The sequence below is a fragment of the Periophthalmus magnuspinnatus genome, chromosome 11 (genome assembly GCF_009829125.3).
Source record: "Periophthalmus magnuspinnatus isolate fPerMag1 chromosome 11, fPerMag1.2.pri, whole genome shotgun sequence".
Taxonomy (NCBI): Eukaryota; Metazoa; Chordata; class Actinopteri; order Gobiiformes; family Gobiidae; genus Periophthalmus; species Periophthalmus magnuspinnatus.
Window position 1 is genome coordinate 14,712,581 of NC_047136.2, and position 27,048 is coordinate 14,739,628.

General features: G+C 37.5%; 1 protein-coding gene across 1 annotated transcript in view; it reads left to right on the forward strand.

Moving 5' to 3' along the window:
* The window catches only part of pvrl2l (PVR cell adhesion molecule related 2 like), a 568,718-nt gene extending 551,336 nt beyond the window's left edge, over window positions 1–17,382 (forward strand). Inside the window, exons 7-10 of the mRNA XM_055225158.1 lie at window positions 7,466–7,592; window positions 10,476–10,533; window positions 15,703–15,795; window positions 17,122–17,382. Coding sequence (XP_055081133.1) covers window positions 7,466–7,592; window positions 10,476–10,533; window positions 15,703–15,795; window positions 17,122–17,286 — 443 coding nt within the window. The 3' untranslated portion in view covers window positions 17,287–17,382. The remainder of the gene's footprint in view (window positions 1–7,465; window positions 7,593–10,475; window positions 10,534–15,702; window positions 15,796–17,121) is intronic.
* Window positions 17,383–27,048: the final 9,666 nt, after the last annotated feature.

The following is a 27,048-nucleotide window of genomic DNA, read 5'->3' on the forward strand; positions in this document are numbered from 1 at the left end:
ACTACTACTACTACTACTACTACTACTACTACTACTACTACTACTACTACTACTACTACTACTACTACTACTACTACTACTACTACTACTACTACTACTACAGTACTGTTGCTGCTGCTGCTGCTGCTGCTGCTACTACTACTATGACTACTACCACTACTGCTACTGTTACTACTACTACTACTGCTACTACTACTACTACAGTACTGCTGCTGCTGCTGCTGCTACTACTACTACTATTACTGCTACTACTACTACTACTACTACTACTACTACTACTACTACTACTACTACTACTACTACTACTACTACTACTACTACTACTACTACTACTACTACTACTACTGCTGCTGCTGCTGCTGCTGCTGCTGCTGCTACTACTACTACTACAACTACTACTGTTACTACTACTGCTACTACTACTACTACTACTACTACAGTACTGCTGCTGCTACTTCTACTACTATAACTACTACCACTTCTACTGCTGCTGCTGCTACTGCTACTACTACAACTACTACTTTTGCTTCAAATGCCTGATTATGTTAATAGTGGCACTATACTAATCCTACTGTAATACTACTACTACTACTGCTACTACTACTAAAACTAATACTACAGCCTTATCTACGTACACTTGGTGCTGTCACAAATACTTCTGAACTTATCCCACAACAACAGTACATTAATGTGTACTTTTTACATAAATAAAATCACAGTTACAATGTTTGAAATGGATCCATATCTGTGTCAATGTGCAGTATGTCAGACATTATACAGTATATCTTCTGTTTTACTTAAAGACTTCCTGCGTCTGCTCTACATTTATAATCTATGACATCTGTGGATCATTATGTTACAAAACAATCATTATTAAACAACGCATTATTAAAGACAAGTCCACTGTGAGCTTCTCCAGTGGGGGGCTACGTTTTAGTTTTTTTCATTCTTATCAAAATGAGGACACGGCGCTGCTGAATCCTATGCGCATCATCAATTAACAAAATAAAATTTGGAGAGCGAAGTACAGAGCAGTGAGTGTACAGCAGTGACGGTGAAAACGGGAGTTGATCGGCAAAATTACGTTTTGAAAATAAATGATTAAAGATTGTTCAAACATGACCGATTCACTCAAAATACAACTTTGAGAGGATAAATGAAAAGGAAAAACAACTATGACATAGTTAAAAGCTCTGACAGTCGATTTTGCATAATAGGTTCGCTTTAAGTTCACCTGTCGATCAAAAATAACCAAATCTACCGCAGCTAACTCACATTTTTTTTCCCTACAAACTGAATTTTGAATGATAGTATTTTTGCCTGAACACTAAGCTAGACAAAAACCCAATTTCTGTCAAATTGAACGTTTCTAAAATCTTGTAATTTTCCAAGTACATGTACTTCCCTCTGTGCTCCAAATTCTGATGATCTTTTGTAAATCATTGCTTTCACTGGTTTTCTACAATTTTAGACACATTGTATTCAGTGTGTTTTGAGGCTGTGCCAAATGTAAAGTAAAGTGTTTTGGAAATATATTGCAACCAATATATTGTCTTATACTCATTAGCATATGAATTTTATTTCTGGGTTTCAACTTCCTGTTTTATGGTGCCATTTTGAGGACGGGTGACCATTCAAAAGATATAATGCTTTGTTTTGAATTGTTCATTGCTATGACAACAGTTTTTACTTTTCATCATTCTGGTTTATAGAGTAATGCAAGGTAATTTTAAATATTTATGCAATGGATGGCTATGAATTTGAGATTTGTGCAGCAATTGTGAATATGTAGTAATATTCTGTGTTCGTCCTCGGATCTGAAGGTTGCAGGTTCGAATCCCACTCTCGACATAAAAAACATCATTGGATTAGATAGAGCCAAATTAAACTTTTACAACATTTTAAAAGCTTTTTACCAAACTGACGTACCAAGTAACCTTATTTTATGAAAGATCTTGTTGTAATACACTTTTCTTGGTCTTAATTCCCCCCAAAACCTCACAACACTCACAAAACCATTTCAACTCCCCTTTATGCTACTAGTTGAAAAACATATCTTTTTGTACCTGGGAGCACTATAACTACACTCCCACCTTTGTGATGTTGCAAAATTGTCCACCAAATTCTGTAACTGAAAAATCTTGTATTTTTCAGACTACAAAAACTTTCAAATGACATAAAGTTGTGTTACGGTCGCAGTAACCCTGGGTTTTGGTGATGATAACAGCTTTGAGTGTGTTTGGCATTTGTTCCGGTGCGTCCCTCTTAAACTTCATATTTATGGAAATGAACCGTGTGGCATTTACTGGCCTTTGTGTTTCGTGCCTTGTTTGGGAGCAATTGTTTTTAAATGATAGATTATAGATGCCATTGTGCTACACGTATTATCCCAGATGCAGTCACGGTAATGACAACTTTAGCGATGCATTGTGACATATGTTAATACATTGTTATGGTTTAATCTATAATGGGAACACACTAATGCCTTTTGATAACGCCGCATACGTGATCAGCTTCACTTAACTGTGCATGTGCTGCTGAATATAGATGACCTTTCAGTGTTTTCAGTGGAGTAATATAAAGTGGAAAGAATCTATCAAGGTTATGGATAAATGAGATTACCTCTTCATCTAAATCCCCTTTGAAATTACTTTACAAACAGTGTTAAAAGATAATTCAGAGATTTCAATTTGAAACAAATTATACATTTTAAACATTTTAATTTATTGCAGAAATGTGTATGACTGATGTCTATGTTGCCTGTAGAGTTAGCTACAAAGGCTATTTTCTGTAGATGCCATAATGAGATGAATTTTTGTGAGTTCATAATCTCTCGAGAGTCCGTCTTGCATGTGATAGATCCTGGACCAATCACAGGGCAGCACCAAATGACCAAACATGGCAATGTGAAAGACATACTACAGCCTATTTTAGCAGAAATACAGACCTTTTTTTTTTACTTGCAGAGGGCTTTGTGCATTTGTGGATGGGTAAGACGCCTTTGCTTTTCGCTCAACTGAATTTAAGTAAAGTTAAATTTTTCTGGTTGTTCTGTTGTTGTGACACTTCAACTAATGAACGTGAAGTATCTGTTTGAACGATTTGATCATTGCTTCCGATGTTTTCAGTGAGAGCCATCCTAGATTGATGCATAGAACTCAGAACTTCAGAAGGCCACAGAAGGTTTTAACCCCTGCACTTTATTTTACACCTCTCTTGGTACTGTCCATCACTCTGACACCTGTCAATCACTGATTCAGGATTTGCCAAATTAAAGCTGCAATATGTATATTTTCTTGTGGTTGTTCTGCTACTCGCTTGTCTCCGTTTACAGTATTCAGTTACATCTGTTCTAAAAAAATAAATAAATAAATACTTGGCTCTCTAGTGCCACCTACTTGTCTCCATGGAGATAGATCCTTTTAATGTCATACTGTGGAACATTCTGTGAAAAGCACAAAAGTTCACCCACCATCAGGCAGCAAGTTAAAGTGAAGTTCTGGTGGAGCTTCAGTCAGCAATGCTGTTGGTGGAAATATTAATGTATTTATGAGTACGTCCAAGGGGTTCTTTTTATGTCCACTGTATTTAAACATACAGTATACTGCAGGTGCTTAAAAATACATTTACTACTCTCTGTGTACTCTCCTCTTCTTTCTCACTAATTGCCTCCCTACCCTCTCTCTATCCTCTTTCCCTTACCTCTCCCTTTCAACCATGTTCTCTCACCTCCTTCTCTCTCTTTCTCTCTCCTGTCCTCACATGACTCTTTTCCTCTCCCACTCTCTCTCCCTTCTCTCCCATCTTTCTGTCACGTTTTACCTACTTCCCTTTCTCTCTTCTCCCCTATCCCCCTATTCTCTTTAACATTTTCTCTCTCCCCTCTGCTCTACCCTGCCTCTATCCTCTTTCTCATCCTCTGTCCCTTCATGTCCTACTCTTTCTCCTCTATCCCTACTTTGTTTTTCCACTCTGTCTCACTTCTCTGTTCTCTCTTTCCTCCCCTCTCTCTTTCTGACTCTCACGTTCTACAATTTGATGCAAGAAAAAATATATATACAAAAAAATCTGTAAACAATTGAACTTGATCATTTCTGTTAAATTTGAATCTACCCCAGTTATTACAGAGAAAATATCTGTATTTCCACAGTTAAATAGATTCAACCATTGAATTCTTAGCCGCTTCGAATCAATTTTATCAATGTGTTTATAGCAAAGGTATGACATCACAAGAGAGACTAAGTGCAGAGGGGGTGAGAGTGTATGTGTCTGTCATGATAATATATTTTGAAGTTCGATATATTGCTGAAGTAAATATAGACGATAAACGATAATGTATGCCACTGACACAATTCTAAATCTACAATATTGTTAAAAATTATGAGCTGCAATAAATAAACAGCCGAATGAAACAGTTTAGTACTTAGTTTGCATCTGTAATGAGTCATAGAAGTTATAAATTCAATCCTTTTATGGCTTAAATCTTGTCATATAGCCAAAAAATAATCCAAAATGTGCAAGTGGTGCAAAGTAAATGTACCTCCCCTTATCGTGGCAGGCCTACATGTAACCATATGATAGCTGTGTACTTTTTTAACTTGCATTTCCAGTATTTGGACCAGCATCTTTCCTATGACACTTGGTTCATGTATTGTTATGAACCGCCCCTTTAAATAACAAATAAAGGCATAACCCTAAAAACACCACACAAGACCACAGTCCATGCACTATTTACGTTGTATTATTCAGTTTACAAAATGTATTTGTTTACTCTGAGGGGTTTAAACCTACAATCAGTAGCCTATATGCCTAATGCTCCCAACTGAAGTGGACTTGAATGTTATTAAATGTAATTAGAAATGAGAAGGGCCCATTGTGAGTTGTATCCAGTGGTAGCAGTAGCAGATGTGTGCACTGCTCTATAGACCGCTCCCATTCGGTGTTTCCTAAATGTGTCTCCTCATGTGTGCCTCCTCAGTGCTGGGATCAGACCGCCACCTGCTGATCAAACTAGTAAATGCATGTGTTTGGGAAAGTGAAATGTTTGAATTTGGGTTTGAATAGTATGGGAATAGTATGAGAAAGGAATACGTTTTTGACAATATTGTTTTGAATATTTGAAGAACATAGCATCCAGCATCACAGCATCCTTCTATACAGCCTCCCTCCTCTGTACCATATATTCCTAACCCCCCCTCTATACCATATATTCATTCTTCTTCCTCTGTACCATATATGCACTGTCCCTCTCTCATCTGTATATATCCAAAGTAAAAGTATGGTTACACCACCAAATATAACCATGTGTTTTTCTGCATTTGACATCCATGTTAAATCTATAAAAAGCAACAAACCTATTCTTAATCTTTATAAATATCTTCTACACCTTTCGCATGTGCGTAATTTCAAAGCGCTCCATTTGCCTTCATGCCAAATTCCAAACACTTTGATTCGGCTGTACACACATTGAATCGTTCATGGAGAGCAATCACAACCAATTATCCTTTTATCATCTCTGTATCAAAGTCTGTGAGGGCTCTAGATCCAGCCAGCACTCGCAAACATTACAGTGCACATGACAGTTTAGAGTGCTCAGTTCTCTAAAACAGAGCAAACAAAAATTTTTCACTGTTTTTCTTATTTATTAATTTATTTTGTGAGCTTTAATCCATGTTATAATGTTGTTACCTCTTAAAAATACCTGGTGTTGTGCTTTGTTTCATTCACATGTTTGAGTAACTATTAGTCTTCTACATTTCCAAAGCTCAAAATGCTCTGTTCCACCTTGTGATGTCATGTCGCTGTAGCTGTCAAGTTATTAGTTATTTTGATTGGGAATTCCAGAGCTGAAATGATTCGAAATGATTCTGAAGGTGTAAAGAGTTTAAAAACAGAGTTCATGTATTACCACATGACATCACAAGGTGGAACAGAGTGTTTTCTGTTTGAGAGAAGAACTGAGTCTAAATATGCAGAGTTTGTGTGTTAAACATGTGTGAATGAAACAAAACACAACTCCAGGTATGTTCTTGATCAGGAAACAACATAATAATATAGATCAGAAAATGACATAATATGGGCCCTTTAACTTCCTGGTTGAACTAATAAAAATAAATGACAGTTATGAGTCTGTTTTAGAACTCAGCATAACTTCCTGTATTTTTGTACTTGCACTGCAACTTGAATAATGTAAGACTATGATAAATATTTATCACAGGTACTATCCCACCAAAACAAGTAATAATTAGAAAAACAGGAAAATCTCTCATATGCACCTTAGGCTTCAACTAAGTTTAAAGAGATTTTCACTGTTAGCTCTGTAAAAAAAAAATAGTCTATGAGTTAATGACACTTTAAATGCATTTTTCATACATTTTCTTCTTTTTGTACAATGGCGTTGCTGTAATGACAGGCTTTTACAGTCATTTTGGGTGCCACGCGGCCCCCGGTGGTCATAAACAAGCTTAATTGAATGTCAGGGTCACCGCGTGCTGCAAACTAATGCAGCGCCAAAGCTAGATGCTAAAATAAACTGTGTGATGCTTTCAATTTCCACAGTTCATTCAGGAAAGAACACACTACGACTTATTGTACATTTTATTGCAGTACATTTATTTAACATAGGACAAGATGATTTTTACTAATGTAGAATAAATGCACTTTTTAAGTTAAATGCAATGCGTTTATCTCAAAAATGGAAAGAGAGTTATTGTCAAAAATGTGATGGCGCAGTAACTTTAGATGGGTCTGCAGGCTTTTGGATCCCCAAGACCTAATTAACTAACTAAAAACTAAAAGAGTCTTCTTGTATGCCATAAATTCTGGACGATATACATTCAGCAGCGCATTAGAATGTGTTGTAATAATTCAGGAGTGACATTTTGGAACAGTCTTCAAGCACTTTTTATATTATCAAGAATAGGTTGAGATTTCTGGATGAAAAAGTGTCATTTGGATGAGGGAATGTTTTTTGATGAAAATTGTCTCTCTTGAACTGTCGTTGGGGAATTTGTGCACTTGAATGATCTGTGTCTCGGAGCTATGTTGAGTGTCCTATGGCAAACAGGTTCTAGGACAGGTCTCACTCAGGGAAATTCATTGGTGACCAGACTCATATCTTTGTAAAGTGGGAGGAAGTGTGTATTTTAGATTCCATACAATGTTGGTCCAGAAACAGGATCCAATTGATTCATATTTCAGACAGCCATTTAGACTTGTTTTGTCTGATAACCCAGAAATAAGCTGACTTCTCATTTGATTCCTTCTGCATTTACATACTTCCTTCCAGCGTCTCATTTGCTTCTATTGTCATAAAAAGCTGTTTGCTCAACACATTTGTCTGCTTTGCATTAAATGGTGCTGAGTCAAACATAAACACGATATAGAGAAATACCGTCACTGCTCTACACTATAGTCTCAGATCTGTGACAAATAATAAAGTCCTTTTTTATTTGTTCCATTTCAGAGGAGGAGAGACAGAACACCGATGCCCCCTCCACTGGAGCTGTGATCGGAGGAATCCTGGGAAGTCTGGCCTTCATCGGGATCATAGTGGGCGTCATCCTCTACGTACGCAATCGCCATGACGAGGAGTAAGAATTTAGTACTTCCTGTTTTGATGTTTTTTATGATTTTACATCCCTGTAGAAGTCTGTAGGTAGGGTAAATGTATGTGTTTTTTGGTTGAGAATTGGAAACAACCTCTTAGACCATTCATTTTTTGACAATTTTTCATTATTTTCTTCAAAGTCAGAAGTTTCATACATTTCATTAGTATTTGGTACCATTGCCTTTAAACTGTATGACTTGGGTCAAACGTTTTGGATATCGTTCCACAAGCTTTTCACAATAGTTGGCAGGAATTTTGGCCCATTCCTCTTGACACAACTGGTGTAACTGAGTAAAGTGTGTAGGCCGCCTTGCTCGCACATGTCTTTTCAGGTCTCCCCATACATTTTCAATAGAACTTGAGGTCAGGTCTTTGTGATGACCACTCCAAAACATTGACTTTGTTATCCTTAAACCACTTTGTAACCAGTTTGGTAGTATGCTTTGGGTCATTGTCCATTTGAAAGACCCATTTGCACCAAAGCTTTAACTTCCTGGCTGATGTCTTGAGATTTTGCTTCAGGAGAATATTTTGTGAAGTGCAACAGTCCCTCCTGCAGCAAAACAACCCCACAACATGATGCTGCCACCCCCATATTTCACAGTTTGGATTATGTTCCCAGGCTTGCAAGCTTCCCCCCTTTTCTGCCAAATGTAACAATGCTCATTATGGCCAAACTGTTCAATTTTATTTTCGTCAGGCCACAGGACATGGCTCCAAAATGAATGTCTTTGTTCCTGTGTGCATTTGCAAACTGAAATCTGGCTTTTTTTATGTTTCTTTTGGAGTAATGGCTTCTTCCTGCAGAGTGGCCTTTCAGCACATGTCAGTACAGTACTCGTTTCACTGTGGATAATGACCCGAAGCATACTACCAGCTTCAGCCAGCATCTTCACAAGGTTTTTTGCTTTTGTTGCTGGGTTGATATGCACATTTCGGACCAAAGCATGTTCATCTCTGGAACACAGTGTATGTGTCTTTTATATAGTGTATATAAACTTCTGGTTTCAACTGTAGGCCAGGTGGGTGACTGTCTATATAAGGTGGGTGAATCACTATATGCACTGGACGGAGCAAAAATTGACTCTTATAGAACAACTGCTGTACCACCTGAGCCACTGCTACTGGGTTTGAAATAACAATGGTTTTCACAGATTGTTTTGTAAATATGACACTTACTGTAATTAAAGGTGCACTATACTACTGTGCACTATACTACTGCGACATCCCTCCCTCCATGGAGATATTCCACAGTATGGCATTAAACCTATCTGTCTGGCATGTGTTCAGTAACAAGAGTTTTTATTGCTATGAAATACACTGAAAACTTGGGGGTCTGGTTGTGTTTCCTGTCTGGAAATAGATCACTTTAAAGTCCTGGTATGGAACATCTGCCTCTATGAAGACAAGCAGGTGGCCCCCAAAAGTATAGTGAACTTTTATCCATAAATTACTTTTTTGCTTGGATAAAAAGTTGTTTGACTGCTTCACAAGTTGGTCACTCTCCGCTTCAGAACACACAACAGTCTGCATTATGAATAGACCCGTAGGCTGCATAAAGAAGTGGATTAAGTGAGGGTGACGTCATAGCATTTGGCTCAAGTCTAATAAAGCTCACTGGGGCGAGCGGTTAGTGGCTATGAACTCTTAGTGCAAGTATTATAACAACCAAAGAGCCAATCTGGAGTGAGGCTGTTGAAGGTAACGCCCCTTGCTGCCAACACCGCTGGTTTAGCAGGGAGCGACGCTGTCAATAAAAACTTGCTAACGTTAGAGGGAGTGACCTCGGCGAAAGAAGGTGCCTGATTTTTTTGTTATTAATGTTCATATCTTGATTTGCAGACACAACAGCAAAATAAAAGTGTAGAGCGGGTTAATACAAACATTAAAATGGCAATAGAACCAAAATGACAAGGCTCACGGCAGCAGTTACAGAGAGAGGGGAAGCAATTTTTCAATGTAAAGTGAATTGGAGTAAGAGGCGAGACCAGAATTTCGCCCACAAGCACTTTCTATTTGGAACACAGCGGCTAGCACATTAGCTAAGTCCATTTATATATACAGTCTACGGGGAGACCCTCATGTGACTTACCGCCAGCCACAAGTCCCTAAAAGTAAACAAACAGCGGCCATGTTAAAAGACCATTATTTCCACAGTTGCCTAGCCACTGTTTTCAATGTAACGTTACAGAAGTTTACATAGATTTATGGTAAAGACAAGCCCAAACCCTTTTCCTTGCCTTAATCATTACACATTTGTTCCTAATCTTAAGCAGACACAGGGCTACGGCAACACATGGGCAACCTTTAATGGCCTTTAATTGACTATGAACTAAGGCAACAACTGATAGAAAGTGTCACAAAGTCATTTATAAAGCAAAATGAAAAATGGTGAGGGTCATGTGGGTGGAGGTACATCCTGGTGGAGGTTTGGGGCTTGGTGAGTCAAATCCCACTCTCGGCACAAATATCATTAGAGCTGTTATATCCACTGACGCACATGTTGGCAATTTGTTTCCAGCTGCATCAGATGACTACTGTCTTTGTGCCCTTGTGCAAGACACTTAACCCACATCACCCTCAGTGTCTGTATACATTGGCATATGGATGTGTGTGTGAATGAGTGAGCAGTTCCTTGATATAAAGGCCTTTGAAGGGCCAGAAGGTAGAAAAGCAGTGTACAAAAATGTCTATGTACCATTTATCTGTACTCCTATATGCTCCTCCTATATCCAAGAATTCAATTATATTACTCTATGACGACTTTTCTCTGAACGCTCCAACCATTTCACAGAAAGCAAAATCCAATGCCTTGACACCACTAATGTCGATAATGTACTCTTTTCTCCTTTTTGTCCAATCACAGTGGGCCGCCGAAACACAAGCCGCCTCCCCCCGTGAAGACAGGAAGTTCCACGGAGATGGTGAGTTGCGGGCGGGGCATTTTAATCGATTTTTATTGTCCCCTTGATTACGTTCTCACACACAGGCAGAGACGGACAGTGCTAGCAGACCCTCGTAATGAGGCTAATGGCTATTGATTAGAGCGGTAGAGATGTTTCGAAATAATTTGCTTGTGATTTTTCCTCCTCCCTCGAAGTTATTTTATACACTCAATTAATCATCTTGTGCTTGTTACTGATAAAGTATTTTGTAGATTGTGGAATATTAAAATATGCAAGGTTATAGGTTAAGGTGGGTTTAAAGATTTCTCAAGTTGTTATTGAAGAGGGTACTATGCAAAATCTGTTGTTTTGTTTTTTTTTTCTACTTTGTTATAACATTGTTCCCTTATCACAAACATAAAAGGGAACATGGTGATCTGTATCTGTGTTATAATGTTGTTTCCTCATCAAAAACATACCAGAAGTTGTGTTTTTTCTATTTCCATTTTCTATTTCTGCATATGTAGGCTGAGTGCTTCTCATGACATCTCCACTGTGCTTTTAAACTCACACACCTTCACTAGAATCTTTTGGATAAATTTAGCCATGGCATTACCAATCTCTACTGAACAAGTGGTGAAATATGGCTGTTAACTTGACATCACAAGGTAGAACAGAGCATTTTGAGCTTTGGTGATGTAGACAGGCTAATATTAAAGGGTTACGCATGCATGTGTAAACAAACACAAAACACAACTCCGGGTATGTTTTTGATGAGGTGGCGATGTTGTAACATGGCTTAACCCTATTGCGGTGGATGCCGATAGATTCGCGGTTGTGGACTTTCCTTTACCGTAACTCCGCAACCAATTGTGCTTTATGTAAATCCAAACGGCATCTCAAAGCAGAGGCACGGGGCTCTTTAAATATGTTACCTATTTTACCAAAGATTACAAACTCAGAAGCTGCAGAACTTCAGATATTCTTTAGTAGACGTTCCAAAAAATATGACCTGGCAAAATCATTGTCTTAGCTGCAAAGACGTACTGTAGAGGTCTTTTGACTTGGCAGCAACTCAGCATTACTGTCTTACTGTAATATAGCGTCCAAATGGATATGATCGGCTCAACTGCCGTTCGACGAATGGAGGGTTAAATCTCAGATCAGTCAACAAGTTGTCATTGTCTTTCTGTTGTAACCAAATACATAGGCTTAGAGACTTGTTGAATCTCATTAGTTTTGATTTGGACCTGGTATAGTCCAGCTTTAGTTTAGGGTTTAGTCTCAAATTAGGTGTGAATGTGAAAGCAACCTAAATTGGCCATAATTAAAGAGGAGGTATTTTACTTCTGTGGGGTATTAACTGCTAACACATGACATCTTTAGATCACCATGTTACCTTTTGTTTTAAATTTTCACTTATATTTTTAATGCTCTGAGTCTTCCCTCCCTTTGCTCCCTGCACAAAGTCACTCCCCCTTTATCACAACACAATCCACGTACATCCCTCTAATGAAACTACTGCACATCACATCAAGTTTGTCAAGCTGTTATGTTACAGTTCTGTGTCATATTTTTGTATATTTATGTAGAATTGTCGTGTGAGAGCATGGGTGACGTAGGCTTGTGTGCGGAGCATTGCACAGAGCTACAGCTAACCATAAGGAGGGTTCAAATAGGGTCTGGGATAAATTTCTAAAATAGTCAAACATGCATGGATGACATCTAAATCCTCTTCAGATATGTTTTTGATGAGGGATCAACGTTATAACATGGTAGAAAGCTCAGAAAAGGAAGACATTTTAGCCTTAAATTTACTTTACTCTTGACTTCAATCCACCTAGGCACAATGTTGTTAATATGCAGCTCCCCGACGAACCCAAGTTAAAACTACTTTGTCAAGAAGGTGTTTATTTCATTTAAGGTTCTTGCGCTTTTGTTCCCTGTGTTTTAAACGTCACAAGGAAAAAATAGGATGCTGTTAAGACTTGTCATTTATTGCTTTAAGTACGCAATCCATCAGAAACCTTGGCAATCATTTAGAGATTTTTACTACAAAAACGCTGTGTTTATTTCATTCCTAAAGCAAACGCGTATTTTATCATGTTTATTTCATTCCGAATACGTTTACCACTTTCATATCAATTACTATAAATGCATTTTATAACTCAAGCTTCACAATTTGCTCTTTTGTTAGTTCCAATATCGTCTTATGAATATGTATTTTTGTAACAGCAGTGTGCATTTTAATAACAAGTGTAGAAAGCCCAGGGCAGGGATGGAGTTTGTTTAAAAGTTAAGTATTTTCAGAGTGTCTTGGATTTGTAGCTTGTTGTTCATAAAAGAGGTCCGCAAAGTTTTATAGCTAGAGGAAGCAATTTTGTCCTAAATATGAAATTTCATCACAACCTCGGGAAATGTCTTGTTGGAGGGAAGCTGCCTATTATAGTAGCGAGGTAAAGTAAGGTGAGGTCTTAAAACGAGATACTGCGGCGACTTTTGCAAAGATTGTTGTGGAAAATTGCACAAAAATGTATCTTTAGCTCTATAACATCTTAACAGCAGTCTTTACTATTGAGCTGTGAATTGTTGTGTTTTGAAGGATGTCTAAGAAACATTCAGGTGGAAGTAAAATGTCAAACTTAAATATTTAAAGATCTACTATGCAACTTTTCTGGAGAGTGTGCCACCTGCTCATCTCAATGGACATGTCATTGCTTTGCCTGGAAGGTTCCACAGTATGGCATTAAACTGATCTATATTGCATTACAAATCTGAAGAAGCAGCAAAACGTCTTCACTCAAATAACTTTTTGTCCAGCTGACAGAACTGAACTTTTCTTTTACGATTAAACGGATCATACCTGGACGACACAGATTACACAAATATCTTGTGTTTATTCAACTACAGGTTATTTCCAAAATTTACCACCACCTGTGCCACCTGTGTATGTTTATATAGATATAGGTTTAATGTCGTACCGTGGAATATTCTAGGCCAAGCAACGGAAGTGACAGACCATCTACCAGGATAGTTGCATAGTATACCTTGTTGAAGTCAGAAGTACTGCTCAGGCGATTTTAGAGAAATTGTACACACAAAATTCAAAATAAAACATTTTGATAAGTCTACAAGATGTATTGCAAGTCTGATATGGTTTGAAGGACATTAAAGTGGAACTAAACTTCAAGCCTAAAAAAACACATTTTACAAACACCTGGTTCCTCTGTAGCCAGGTGTTTGTAATCATAAACACCTGGCTGTAATCAGGCCAGTGCTGCGTGATGTCGCCAACTACTGGAAACTGACACGGCCATTGAAGCCAGCGCACACTTAGAGTTTGGTTGATTTAGCTGCGAATTTATCTAGCTTGCACAAACAAGCTACTGTTCCAACTAGGAACAGTAGATAATAGTATAAAAACACCCACAGTTTAGTAGCAAGCAAAGTTTATTTGGTGTTTAGTTCCACTTTATGCAAAATCAACTGAGTTTTCTACCATGTTATAACATTGTTCCCTCATTAAAAATACATCTGAAGAGGTTTAAGATATCATCCATGCATGCTTCAGTTATTTAGTAATCTCTCCCAGGCTCTATTTGAACCCTCCTTATGGTTAGCTGTAAGACTCTGTGCAATGCTCAGCCCACAAGCCTCCGTTATCATACTCCCACATGACAATTCTCCAGAAATATACAAACACATGAGACAAAACTGTACACTACAACTTCACAAACCTGATGCGATGTGAACTGCTCTTAAGGGGGAGTGACTTAGAGAGCAAAGGGAAGGTAGACAAGAGCGTTAAAAATCAAAGTATGTATGTTAAGTAGTATGTTAATATGTTGTTTTCAGCAAATGCAGCATTTTCAAAACAATAAAAGGTAACATGGTGATATAAATCTGTTATGTGTTAACGATTAATACCCAATAGAAGTAAAATACCCCCTCTTTAAGTTAGTAGGAATATAAGAAAAGATAGTTGGAAGATTCAGAGCACTCATTTGGAAACATTTTTGTATATAATTTTTTTCTTAACCCAAAGTCATTCTTACGTCTTGTTTGTGCATGCATTTGCATAGAGATCAATGACATTTGAGTGCCATTTACCAGGGGAGCCTTCACATTGTGACAGACTCGTTTGCAAGTCAATAAGGCCTTAAGAATGTATCTGTGTGCGCGAGGAAGGGCATCGGGAATAAAGTTATGCCAAAACTTTCATCATCTTCAGAATTTAGAAGAAACATGACATTTTTAGCAGCTGATACGTTCACAGGCGCTATTGCATGTGTTTTAGTAGGTTGCTTTTGGGTGCTCAAGTTTACTCTTAATGCATGTAGAATTAAGGCTACTTGCTCCAAATAATAAACCCAGCTAGTTTAAAGGTCCTGTGTTATGCAACATTATTAGATTTAGCCATGTTGTTACCTAAAAAAAAACATACCTGGAGTTTTGTTTCACTCACGCATGTTTGAGTAACCCTTTATTATTAGTCTGTCTAGATCCCCAAAGCTCAAAATGCTCATGAAGCTGTAGTTTTCAAGTTAACAGCGATCTTTTACCTTTTGGTCAGTAAAGATTGGAAATTCCAGGGCTGAAATTATCCAAATTATTCTATTGGAGGTGTATTGAGTTGAACCACATGACAAAATTCAGCCTAAATATGCAGGGTTTGTGTGTTAAACATGTGTGAATGAAACAAAACACAACTCCAGGTCTGTTTTGGTGAGGAAACAACATTATAACATCAAAAAATATAATATGGGCTCTTTAATATTTGGAAATGGGTTCTTAAACACTGTCCTGGGGTGCCCCTTTGCTCCTTACATGTTTCCCCAGTGGCATTGAAGGATGGGTCAAATGTGGAGGACAAATTATGTAAATGAACAAGTAAAGTGTACCCATAACACATTTGTACATCTCAAACTGGGGTGTCATTTAAAAGTTCAAAACCCCCAAACTTTAGAAAGCTACTCACATAGGTTTATATATATATATTTCTCTGATCCAACCAATTAGATGACCTTTCATATCAATATTCTTAATTACAGTTTATTTTCACGTTCCTACTGACTCCTCGTAGCAGGAGATGGATATTTTTGCATCCATCTTGCAATATATCAAACCTTAGAAAAAACATAATTCCTTCAATCGCTCTTAAATACTGTAAAATAAATTCATAATGTGTTATCTTTGCGTATTTTGCAGTTGAATAAGCCGTCAGAGCCGCCCTCCAACACAGAAACTGTGCCTCTCAGTCCAGATGTTTACTACGAGACTTCAGGCACAGAACCTGTCACGGTAATTATCAAAAATAAAAACATGTTTGCTACCATTCCTGTAGATTTAGGGTTTATAATTGGATTTTAAGTATGTGATTTGACTCTAAACATGTTTATAATTCAAGACACATTTAAAATTTTCTGCTTTATTTTGTACAGCATTACACACAAGCTCAACGGTGACCCCTTCTGGTTCTGGAAGTACATTTTACATTAATTTTTCCCATAGACTTTTAGAAAAATTCAAATATTAAAAGTTCAAAGGCATCGCAGAGGTTAACCATCTACGTGGCAACTAATATCTATCATGTGGTTGTTTTAATAGATGATTTTTCCAGACCAAGATTTAGTTTGTGTTCATAGCTGACAGTTTGGACTGCTCATGAGCGATCTTCCTCAGAGTGGTCACGTGATGTTGCTATGACGTGTCCAGTCAGCTGATTTAAACAGGTTTTGGCTCTGTCTTCCTACCGGTGGAGTCAGGACGACAGCGCCATCTGCAGTATAGTATCCCAGATGTGTGAGAGTAAAAAAGCCCCTTTGTCCTGGTTTGGAGTCCCATGGGAATGTTTTCCATATTTCCATTGCCTTCTTAGCGCTTCTGGTCATTAGTTACCACACAGCTGATTATCCCTGAGCAAGGTTTTGTCAGAAAATGTCTCAGTTGTCCAGGTCTGATCCACAGTAAAAGCTAAAAGTTAAATCTGTCAGCCGGAAAACGTTTTGCTGCTCATCTTCAGTTCTGGTGCTGGTGGACACTGCCTAATATATAACTTTTTGTCCAGTTAACAGATTTAACTTTTAGTGTTGAGTATGCTTTTTCAGAAAGTCTATGGGAAAAATGAACGGGAGGTTTACTTGCAGAACTGTTGAGCTCCATGTAGGGACCTTCAGTTAAACTATTCTTAATAAATAGAAGTAAAAGGGTTAGTTATCACAGGTATCTACTATGTAACTTTTCTGGTGAGTGGTGCAGTACATAGTTATTTTCATGGGGATGATATATTGCATTGCCTGATGTTCCACCATATGGTATTAAACGGCATTCAGTTGCACGAGTCTCCAAGGATCTGACCTGTAACTTTAACATTATAACATAGTTCAAAAATTAGAGCAATATGGGCACTGCAAGATGTATTTTCTTGTCATACATGGCCATAGTTCTTATGCATTTAGGACAGTAAAAAGTCACTTGTACCTTTTTCAGCTTGTTTTTTTGTTTGTTTCTTTGTTTTGTTCTTGGTTTGAAAATTTGAAATTTAAACTACCTAAGGGTCTAACACGGTCTCCTCTACTGAAATAACACCTACATTTATGCAATTGTAAATTCATCTATCTATCTTAGAATCTGGATGACGAGAGCAGCGGAGGAGCCTTGAACGGCGGCGCCAACTACGACAACATGAACGACGGTCTCCACGGAAACGACTTTGATCCGACCAATCACGACACAGGAACCGTGAACATCGCCCGTGGTGAAAGCTTCGTATCTCCGGCCATGTACGTGTAGAGAGACAGAAGACAGAAACCAGGAAAGCAAAACAACTACTCCTACTACTACTACTACTACTACTACTACTGCAACTACTACCACTATAAATACTACTACTACTACTACTACAATAAAGAAAGAGGGTCCAGTGTACTCAAAGTTGCATGAAAAGCAAAAAGGACAATATGTAACAACAGATTATCAATTGTATTCACGGTGTTTTGGGGAATTTGGGTCATTTCTTCCAGTCATTTTTTTGGTGCTAGTGATATTGGTACATTTGTCACGTTTTGTTATGAAGTTATAATTATTTCAGAGTGCATTGTATGTTTCGTCAGTGGTCCTTCTCAGCTTCTGTCAATATTTTCACTGTCTCTAACAAAGTATATGAAGATAGATAGATAGATTTCCGAATTGATTTAATGATTTTTTGCAATATGCCACTTGACAGAGTTTAAATTCACTGCATTCAGACTCACCATATACACTGTTTTTAATTGGTTTATCGGTATTTTTAATGATTAATAAAAGGATTCGGCAGTTTTAAATTGTTTTAGATGACTAAAAATGTCAAAATTATAACATATTGATCCACGTGTGTCATTGATTATAACTATATAGCACAATTTGATGACGTTATACGCTCAGATGGGGGCAAAAGATGGATTTTCCTATTGATTACATTGCACTTTGCCATGAAATATCTAAAAAAGTAAATTCACAAATGTTTAATCTGATGATTTCTGTAAGTGACTAAACCCAAGAACTCACTGCATTACAACAAAAGTCTTTATTTTATCTTTTCCCCCATCTGAATTAAATATTATTGGCCCATAGAATGTTGTAATGTCGTAATATTGTAATCTGTAAAATAATGATCACTCTAAATCCTTATCAGACCATTTGAGAATAGCATTTCGACAACAATGTGAATAATGTGAAAAATACTCTCCCACGAAGTCCACACTGAGGTTTATATGCAAGGTGAGCTTTGGGTGTTGTTGTCTCCCTCTTGACCAGAACAGTTCAATATTAAAATACAGATATAGAGTGATGCCTCCACTGGCCACCTGGGTGCAGTTTTTTTTTTGTTTATTCAACCCGAGCACGTTTGGAGCTGGGCTTGTCTGTCGGGGCAGCTCCTGTCTGATAAATATTGTTTTTCTTGCTTCAAATCTCCGGATATGGAAGAATAATGTGTACAACAGCGCATTGAAGTCTGCATTTCTATTCGAGGGGTGAGTTTGGAGTCAGACGAACTTAACCTCGAGTCACTGTGGCATTTTGCAACATTTTCAAGTGGCATTTATTTAATTTTGTTGGGTTTAATTTGCATATTATCTATACAGTGACAGGGGAGTTGAAATGGACCAGTGACCAAAAAACATTGTGGCATTTTTCCATTAAAAATAGCTGTGATTTTACAGTCTCTGAGGTCGTATGCCGTATGATGAGACCTGCTTTTAAAATGACAAAATGTGGAGATGATTTGTTTTTTGGAAATACAAAAGTGTATTTCAGCAACTGTGGGCTTTACATCCTGGACAATAGTCACTTGGTAAATGGTCACGTTTTTATATAGCGCTTTTCCACCTTCAAAACACTCCACATTACAAGTAATATATTTGACAGTTTACTCATACTTTAGTAAAAATGTTGGTTACTCTTTCTAACAAGAGTTCCACACTAACAGGAGCGACCTCGGGGAAAGTAGGCTCCTGATTTGTCTGTTATTAATGTTCATATCTTGATTTACGCACATAATAGCAAAATAAAAACACCAGGATCATGTAGAGCGGGTTAATACAAACATTTTAAGACCAAAATGACAAGGCTCACTACAGCAGTTACAGAGAGAGAGGTTGACAGTTTTTCAGTCTGAAGTGAATTGGAGTCATGGTGCCAGAAGTGCACCTCTGAGCACTTCCTGTTTGGAGCATGGTGGCTAGTGGGTTAGCTGTGTCCATTTATATATACAGACTATGGGACGGGCCAACAGAATACTTTATGTTTCTTTATACTAGTGCCACTAGGGCCATAGACTGGTCGCTAATACAGTGAATACTTCAAATCTGTGTTATTATTAAAAATTAGACTGAACAACTAGACCTTTATTCATGCTTATATCCTCAATGGGACACATTAAATATTTGATATGGGCTTGTTAAAGTAGATTTTCAGAAATGTACAGTAAAAAGTACCGTTTAAGGTAATATGGGCCAATTCACCTGGAAACTTGAGGACCGAGAAAAATTGGTCTGAGTGCTGCATTTGGTCCCCGGGCCACAGTTTGGGCATGCCTGTACCAGTGTTTTCTATAAAAACAGGACCATGTGGCCTTTAGCCATAAGTTAATATAGTCACTTAGGCCCCAAAATGCAGTGATAAGCTAGTTTAAAAAAATGGAGGACATGCACAACTCACAGCCTTCTTACTAGTAGCTAACCACTCTGCCACAGTTTCACTCCCAAGTCTAATAAGTATTACTTTGAACCTCCTTTAGCTTTTAGTATTTTTTTGCTTTGGAGATTAAATCCAGCCTACACAAATTCTACCCCTTTTAGCTTCATCATTCCTCACCATTGGATAGAAAAGTGAGTGTGTTCTGATCTTTAAGTGCAGTTGAAATTTCATGTGCCTTTGAGTGCACACCTTTTGAAATTTTCTAATCCCCTCTACGGCCCGCTGCATTTGAATAGCTAACACTAAAATGTGTTCCACTCGCATCATCGCGTCCATGGCTCCGATGAAAGATTCAATTAATCCCTTAAGAAAGACTATGTTTTATCATTATACTTCTTGCAATAGCAGAGGTCTTTGTGCAGGGCAGTAGTTCACCAAATTGCACTTTATTATGTCATCAAAGCCCTATGTCAGAGTGCTAGCGGCACGCGGTCGGCTTATTAACGCTAACAAGAGACTAACTCCTCCAGCTAAGGTAGTTCTGACCAAGCCTAGTTCAAGATATGGACATGGAAATCCTACTCCTAATAATGTCTCATCTGAACTGAAGGATCACTTGAATGCATTGTGCCTTTATATTATCAAAATAAGCAACTAAACCACTAAAACCACAAAATTCATACCTTGAAACATACGTATTCGCATAAAAGTCAGTAGTTCAATCATGTTGTATTGTTATTTTCTGCTCTGTTGTGTTGTTTCCTCATAAAAACATACCAGGAGTTGTGTTTTGATTCATTCACTTTCACACTAAATCCTGTATTTTTAGGCTGAGTTCTTCTCTCAAACGGAAAACACTCTGTTCCACATTATGATGTCATGTGGTAATACAGGAAGTGCTTCACAGTGTTTTTAAACTCCATACACCTTCACTAGAATCATTTGTATGAATTTAACCTTGGAAAAATTAAGCTGTTCCCTTGAAAACTACTGCTTCATGACATCACAAGGTGGAACAGAGCATTTTGAGCTTTTGAGATGTAGCCAGACTTTACTCAAACACGTGTTAATGAAACAGAATATAACTCTAGATGTGTTTTTGATGAGGTAACAGCGTTCTAACATAGCTAAAAGCGTCAGTTCTGTGTAATAGAGGGCCTTTAACCATTGTCCAGGTTGTTCCCCACCAAAGCCTTAGTTGCTGAGATAACACCAGATACTCACAGATTCAAAGAGAGATTCAAGGACCCACTTCAACTTGCAAAATGGGTTTGGTTGATTTCATTTCATTTATTTGACTGGTTGATCAGACTAATAGAACTGTTTCTTGTACCTCTGACATTGAGAGAGTTTCAATTTTGTCAAATATTTTCACTGCCAAATTGATCAAACATTTATTTTTTTGTTATTTTTTAACCGCAAAAAAACAATACCTAGATGACCACTGTTGAAACCGTCTCACTTTGAACCTCTCCTGGACAAATGAGGGATTACACTGTTTAATGCAGGAGGGTTAAGCCATTTCGATTTGCCCTAATAGCTCGGGATAGCAATTTCCATATATCCCCAGTAACATATCAGCTTAGAACATAACTTAAAACACATTTTTAATCTATATAAAAGATGACATTTTACTATTGTGCAACCTTAAAATTACATTCCATTCACGTTTTGAAAATGCATTCATCAAACCAAGCAACCAAAAACAACAGAAATAAACACAATTTATATTCACGCTTATGTTGAACAGTTGTATCGCAAGAATGTATGTGTTTAATGATCCATGTTTACTGAAAATTACTGCCATTAGAGTCAATGCAGAGATATACACATCAGCCAAAACATTATGACCACTACTTTATATGCAAGAAACTACTGCACTGTGTATCCAAGAATCACATGCATTTCCCAACATGTTTGTAGCGGTCTAAACTACAGAATTAGCACATTCTCTACATAATTAAACCAACTCAAAGAATATTTTGAAGGATCTTTTCTATATAACAACTACACTTCAATTAGCCTTGGCAAAGACTTAAAGCCATAGTGTGTAACATTTTTGTCCATACTCTGAGCAGGCTTGCATCTCCACAAACTTGACTCTTATTCTTTAGCTATCTTTTACAGTATATCTTAAAGCTGATCCATCTTCGTGGAAAATGTTCTGAACATAGACTATATAAAAAAGTGGACTAAGTGAGTGGGACGTCACCCATAGAGTTTGGCTCCAGTCAAATGAAGCTCATCGAAACTAACAGTTACAGGGGCCAATTTGGAGCAGAGTCCCATATTTGGAATTCCGCCCGCGAGCATCATAGAAACTAAAGAGCCAGTCCGGAGCGAGGCTGTGGAACGTAACACCCCGTCCCACCAGCATCGCTAGTTTAGCAGGGAGCAGGCACTTGCTAACTGTTGCTAACGTTAGCGGGAGTGAACTCGGGGAAAGAAGCAGCCTGATTTATCTGTTATTATTGTTCATATCTTGATTTAGGGACACAATGATGAAATAAAAACACCAGGGTCACATAAAGCAGGCTAGTACAAACATTTTAAGACCAAAATGACAAACCTGACAATAGCAGTTACAGAGAGAGGGGTGACAATTTTCTAATCTAAAGTGAATTGGAGCCAAAGTATGATTTTAACTTCCTGTTACCACGGAATCCCGCAGGTGATATGCCGAAAGTTACATACTGTACCTTTAAATATTTGCTCATACTTCATTAAGGCTAATTAAGGTGTAGTTATAAAAAAGCGTGCTTCTGGCAGCCATGACAAATGAGTTATTAATTTTGTGGTCATGTTGTTTTGCTTTTTAACTAATTAACTTGATACAAAATCTTTATGTTATAGCCCATTTAGAACTTCTATGCCTGCCTGGATCACTGGTCTCTGAGTGCGAAACAACCAAATGCTAAATAAATACATGTAAATATTGTCTATAAAAACAATGAGTATATTATTGTGGGTAAAACGTGCAGATTTGGTGTCGGTGTCAGTGCCTGTGTACAGAGAATGGACTTTTGTTAAGTGTCAAAATGAGGGAAAAGAAAAACATGTACAATATACTTTTGTCAGCATTGAAAATCTGTTTTATTTGGGGAAACGGAACCGCGACGTTTTCACTAATGTTCATAATAATCTGCATGGCATGACTGGTAGCTTGTAAAATTTACCCAAGATGCATTTGTAAAAAGCATTTCTGAATGTCGAGACAAGAAATGTGTTATTTGTTATTGCACATTTTGAAAACATCCATCACTGTCAGCACATTTTTAAACTTTGTTTGGGAAAATTGGCAGGAATTTCAAACATTTTTAACGATAATTTTGCAGAAAAGACATGAATGAAATCAAATTTGGACTGGAAATGTGAAAATAACAAGGATTTACAAACAATGGAGATACATAAGAGGAGACTTTTATTTTATTATACGACAATCATTTTAATGTTTAACTGTTTGATAATTGAACGGTTTTGTATGTTGTTGTTTTTGATTATCTGGAAAAGGGTCTATTTTTATGCATGTGAATTTGTCATATCATTTTGAAATGGACATGGAGTTCCTGTATTAAATAGGACATCTATTAATTTTCTTTCCGGGTCATGGGGGCAGCAGCAGGGACTCCCAGACTTCCTTCACCCCAGACGCTTAAATAGGTCAGCAAAGTCGTGTTATACAGTGTGGCAAATGGCAAGCGGTGCAGGACATATAGTATTAAGTTGTGCTCAATTTGAACTGAGCAATGAGCGGGGCGGAGTCAGACAATTTTGGTAGGAGGAGCTATTTAACAATTGATCTCACCCCCTACCGCTTAACGTGTTTGTTTAACTGTTTTAAACCAATATAAATGTTTTTAGTGCCCAGTAGTTATTTATAAAACCTAATATGAACACTTTGGGGTTGCTATTTGAACATTTTTTGTCGAATTTGGATGTAAAAATCTTCGGGAGAGCTATGGGGGAGCGTTGGTTATTCTAGGGGAGGCTTGTGCGACCTCAAGACCTCTCCCTGGCGCCACCCTTGGTCAATTTAAGCAAAAGACAAAGTTTAAATCTGTCAACTGGACAAATCGTTGTAGGAGTGAAGACGTTTCTCTGCTCATCCAAGATGCTTCTTCAGTTCTGGTCAGATTGCTGGTGGACACTGCCTTATATCTATCTGAGGGGAGGAGCTAACTACACTGAAACTGTAAACCGCAGTCTCCAGTTTCAGCCTTAACGACACTATTCAACTGGTAATGGCCCTCCTAGGAGGTCCATTAACGCACTACAGTGCAGTGTCCACCAGCAATCTGACCAGAACTGAAGAAGCAGCTTGGATGAGCAGAGAAACGTCTTCACTCCTACAACGATTTGTCCAGTTGACAGATTTAAACTTCATCTTTTGCCATGGGTCAGACCTGGACGACTGAGGGATTACACAGACAATAGATTTTAAATTTAAAATATCAAAATATGCTGAGAAGTCTTTGTTTTTTTTCTCTCCACAAATCCCAAAGGATAGATTTATATTATCTGGAATAGATTAACTTCAAATCCCCAAATTTGCTTTTCAACGTAAAACTGTTTTGTTAGTTTTTTGTTTTGTTTCATTTTATTCAATAACTGATGATTAAAAAGAGTTTTCATATCAGCACATTATCTAACTTAACTATAACTTTAAAATAATACTAATAATTGGTGCAGTGTCAGGCTGTATAAGTTGAAGAGCCTTACCACAGCAGCTAAACACAGGTGATGTTATGCCTATTGGCTCCCTGTTAATCCCCAAAATGAATGAATAAATAATGTGGCATGTGTTTGCCCAGAGGGGGAGCTGTGTGAGAGTGAATGAGGAGAATTATACTGAGGATCATTGGAGACTGCAGCTCTAAGACGAGTGAGTCAGCAGGTTTCACAGTCTTCAAGTCAACAAAAAACTAACTGGACAAAATATGAATTAGGGCTGGCGGGGGGGTTAAAGTTGTGCTGTAAATTGTCTGGTGGAGGTTCTGTTATATGTCTGTGGAGATACTTTGAATGTTCCACAGTACGGTATGTATCTATCTCCGTGGAAATGAGCAGCTGACACCACAAGACCAGGTTAGACGGGTAAAGTTACAATTCAGATCTGTGGCGAATAACACGTAAAATAGATCAGTTTAATGCTACAATGTGGAACTTTTAGGCTGGTGAATATTATATGAGAATGAGATGAGTTCACAGTTAAAATTTGGGGATTTTATCACATAAAAATAGACATGAAAGTCTTTAGTTTTCAAGCTGACTACCTTGACCAAGCATCTCAGTACTAACATACACTTGCCAAGGATCTATAACAATAAACATGGCAACTAGATTGGAGATAATACTCAATCTTGTCAAAATACATGACTTTTAAATAACCACATTTATGGTTTATCTTTGAAGCACTGTCCATATTGGTTATTTTGGAGTTAGGAGCAAGTATCAGTGAAATTTCCACCAAATTATAATCTCATCTCAGTATTACATGTTAGACCCATATGTGTTATTTACGTTAAATGCTCCTCTTCCACAAACGTGCCTTTCTTTGAGTTATTTTTAAATTGTTTCTTGTTTCTTCTCTGACACTCGCTACACGATGAAAGCAGACACACTCCAGCTCCTCAGCCAAACATACACTGATGCATTGTGGGAATTCTGCTCACCTCAGCGGAGATGTAAGCCTTTTCTGTGGGTGATTTACAGTTCATTTTATCACATGGGTCACGCTGAGTATAATGTATGCGTTGGGGGACACAGTTGTTTATGTTTTGCAGATCATCGTCTTGTCAAATAAAATGTAAATCAAATGTGTATGTTTGTCTTTTGGGTTTTGATCATATTTCGGGTCATGTTGTGATACAAAGTGGAGCTCTGGCCAACACCAACACTCATAAACCCACCACTTTAACACTGGTCAATGTAAGTGAAGTGTTTTGCCTAAGGACACAGTCACTGCGTCACTGTTGCATACTTAAATAGTTCCTAAGAATTATTTGAGGTATTTGTTCATTATGAATTAAGTCTTTCTTCATGCTATATTAAAGATTCTATATTACACAAAATTAACTCTTATGAGCTTTAAGCCATGTTATAATGTTGTTGCCTCAAAAACATCCCTGGAGTTGTGTTTTGTTTCATTCACTTTATTCAATAATTTGTTATTATAAGATTGTCAACATCTCCAAAGCTCAAAATGCTCTGTTCCACCTTGTGATGTCATGTAGTGGTAGTTTTCAAGTTAACAGCTCCTTTTACCTTTTGTTCAGTAGAGAATGGCAACTCCAGGTCTGAGTCTGTATGGAGTTTAAAAACATAGTTGAGTACTTCCTGTGTTACTACATGACATCACAAGGTGGAACAGGTGTTTTCTGTTTGTGAGAAGAACGTTTGTGTTAAACATGTGTGAATGAAACAAAACACAACTCCAGGTATGATATTGATGAGAAAACATTATAACATAGATCAGAAAAAGTAAAGAAAGTAAGTAATATGTGCCCTTTAAGTCTAATTTAGGTATAGTTATTACCATTGGTACCATTGGTACCATTTGGTTAAAATTATATTTTAAGGTAAGCTTACTAGTTTCTTATTCGTTCTTGCAACTGACTCCATAATATGTTCTCCAGATGTGAGTGCTAACCAGCCTGCCAGTGTTCACCGTTCTTATGGCAGTTTTTAGAGAAACTTATATAAAATATAAAATATAAAAAATGTTTTGGTTTATTCTCTGTGTACATTTAGCATTTTATTAAATTTTAGCACATGAAATTGTTCTCAAATCCCTTCAATTAATTATTTCAAGTGATTTACGCGTTAATTAAAGTGTAGCATTCATAGCTTGAGTCTATTATATGAATCAGCAGAACCGCATGCAGCTTTATACAGCAATTACTCCCATTAATAAATGAATGCAACACTTTACATCAAGTATTCACAAGTGGAAAGCACAGAGCCACTTCTGAATGCTAAATAATTATGTTTGTGACTTGGGCAATAAAACCGATGAATAAATTACACTTATGGAATATAACTCAGAATTTACACCTGGAGCTGCAGTGACACGTAACGTAGGCAAAGCTGCATACAGGGTGTATTTAAAAGTGTCAGTTTACACCAGGGACATCAGAGCTGCTCCTACGGCGATAGCTTTGGTATATTATTGTTGATTGGATGAATTACCTTTAAAAACTATAGAAAAGTTGACAAGAGGGACAATGCTTTGCATAGCGATAACAAGCTGTGGCTGTGGTGCTTGCATTAATTAGAAAACTTGCCGTCTAAGTTTTGGTGTCTGCACGCTGCGCTGATTTTCCTTCATAAGTTGTCCTTGTCAAATTGATATTTAACATTATGAAGTGTATAAAGTGT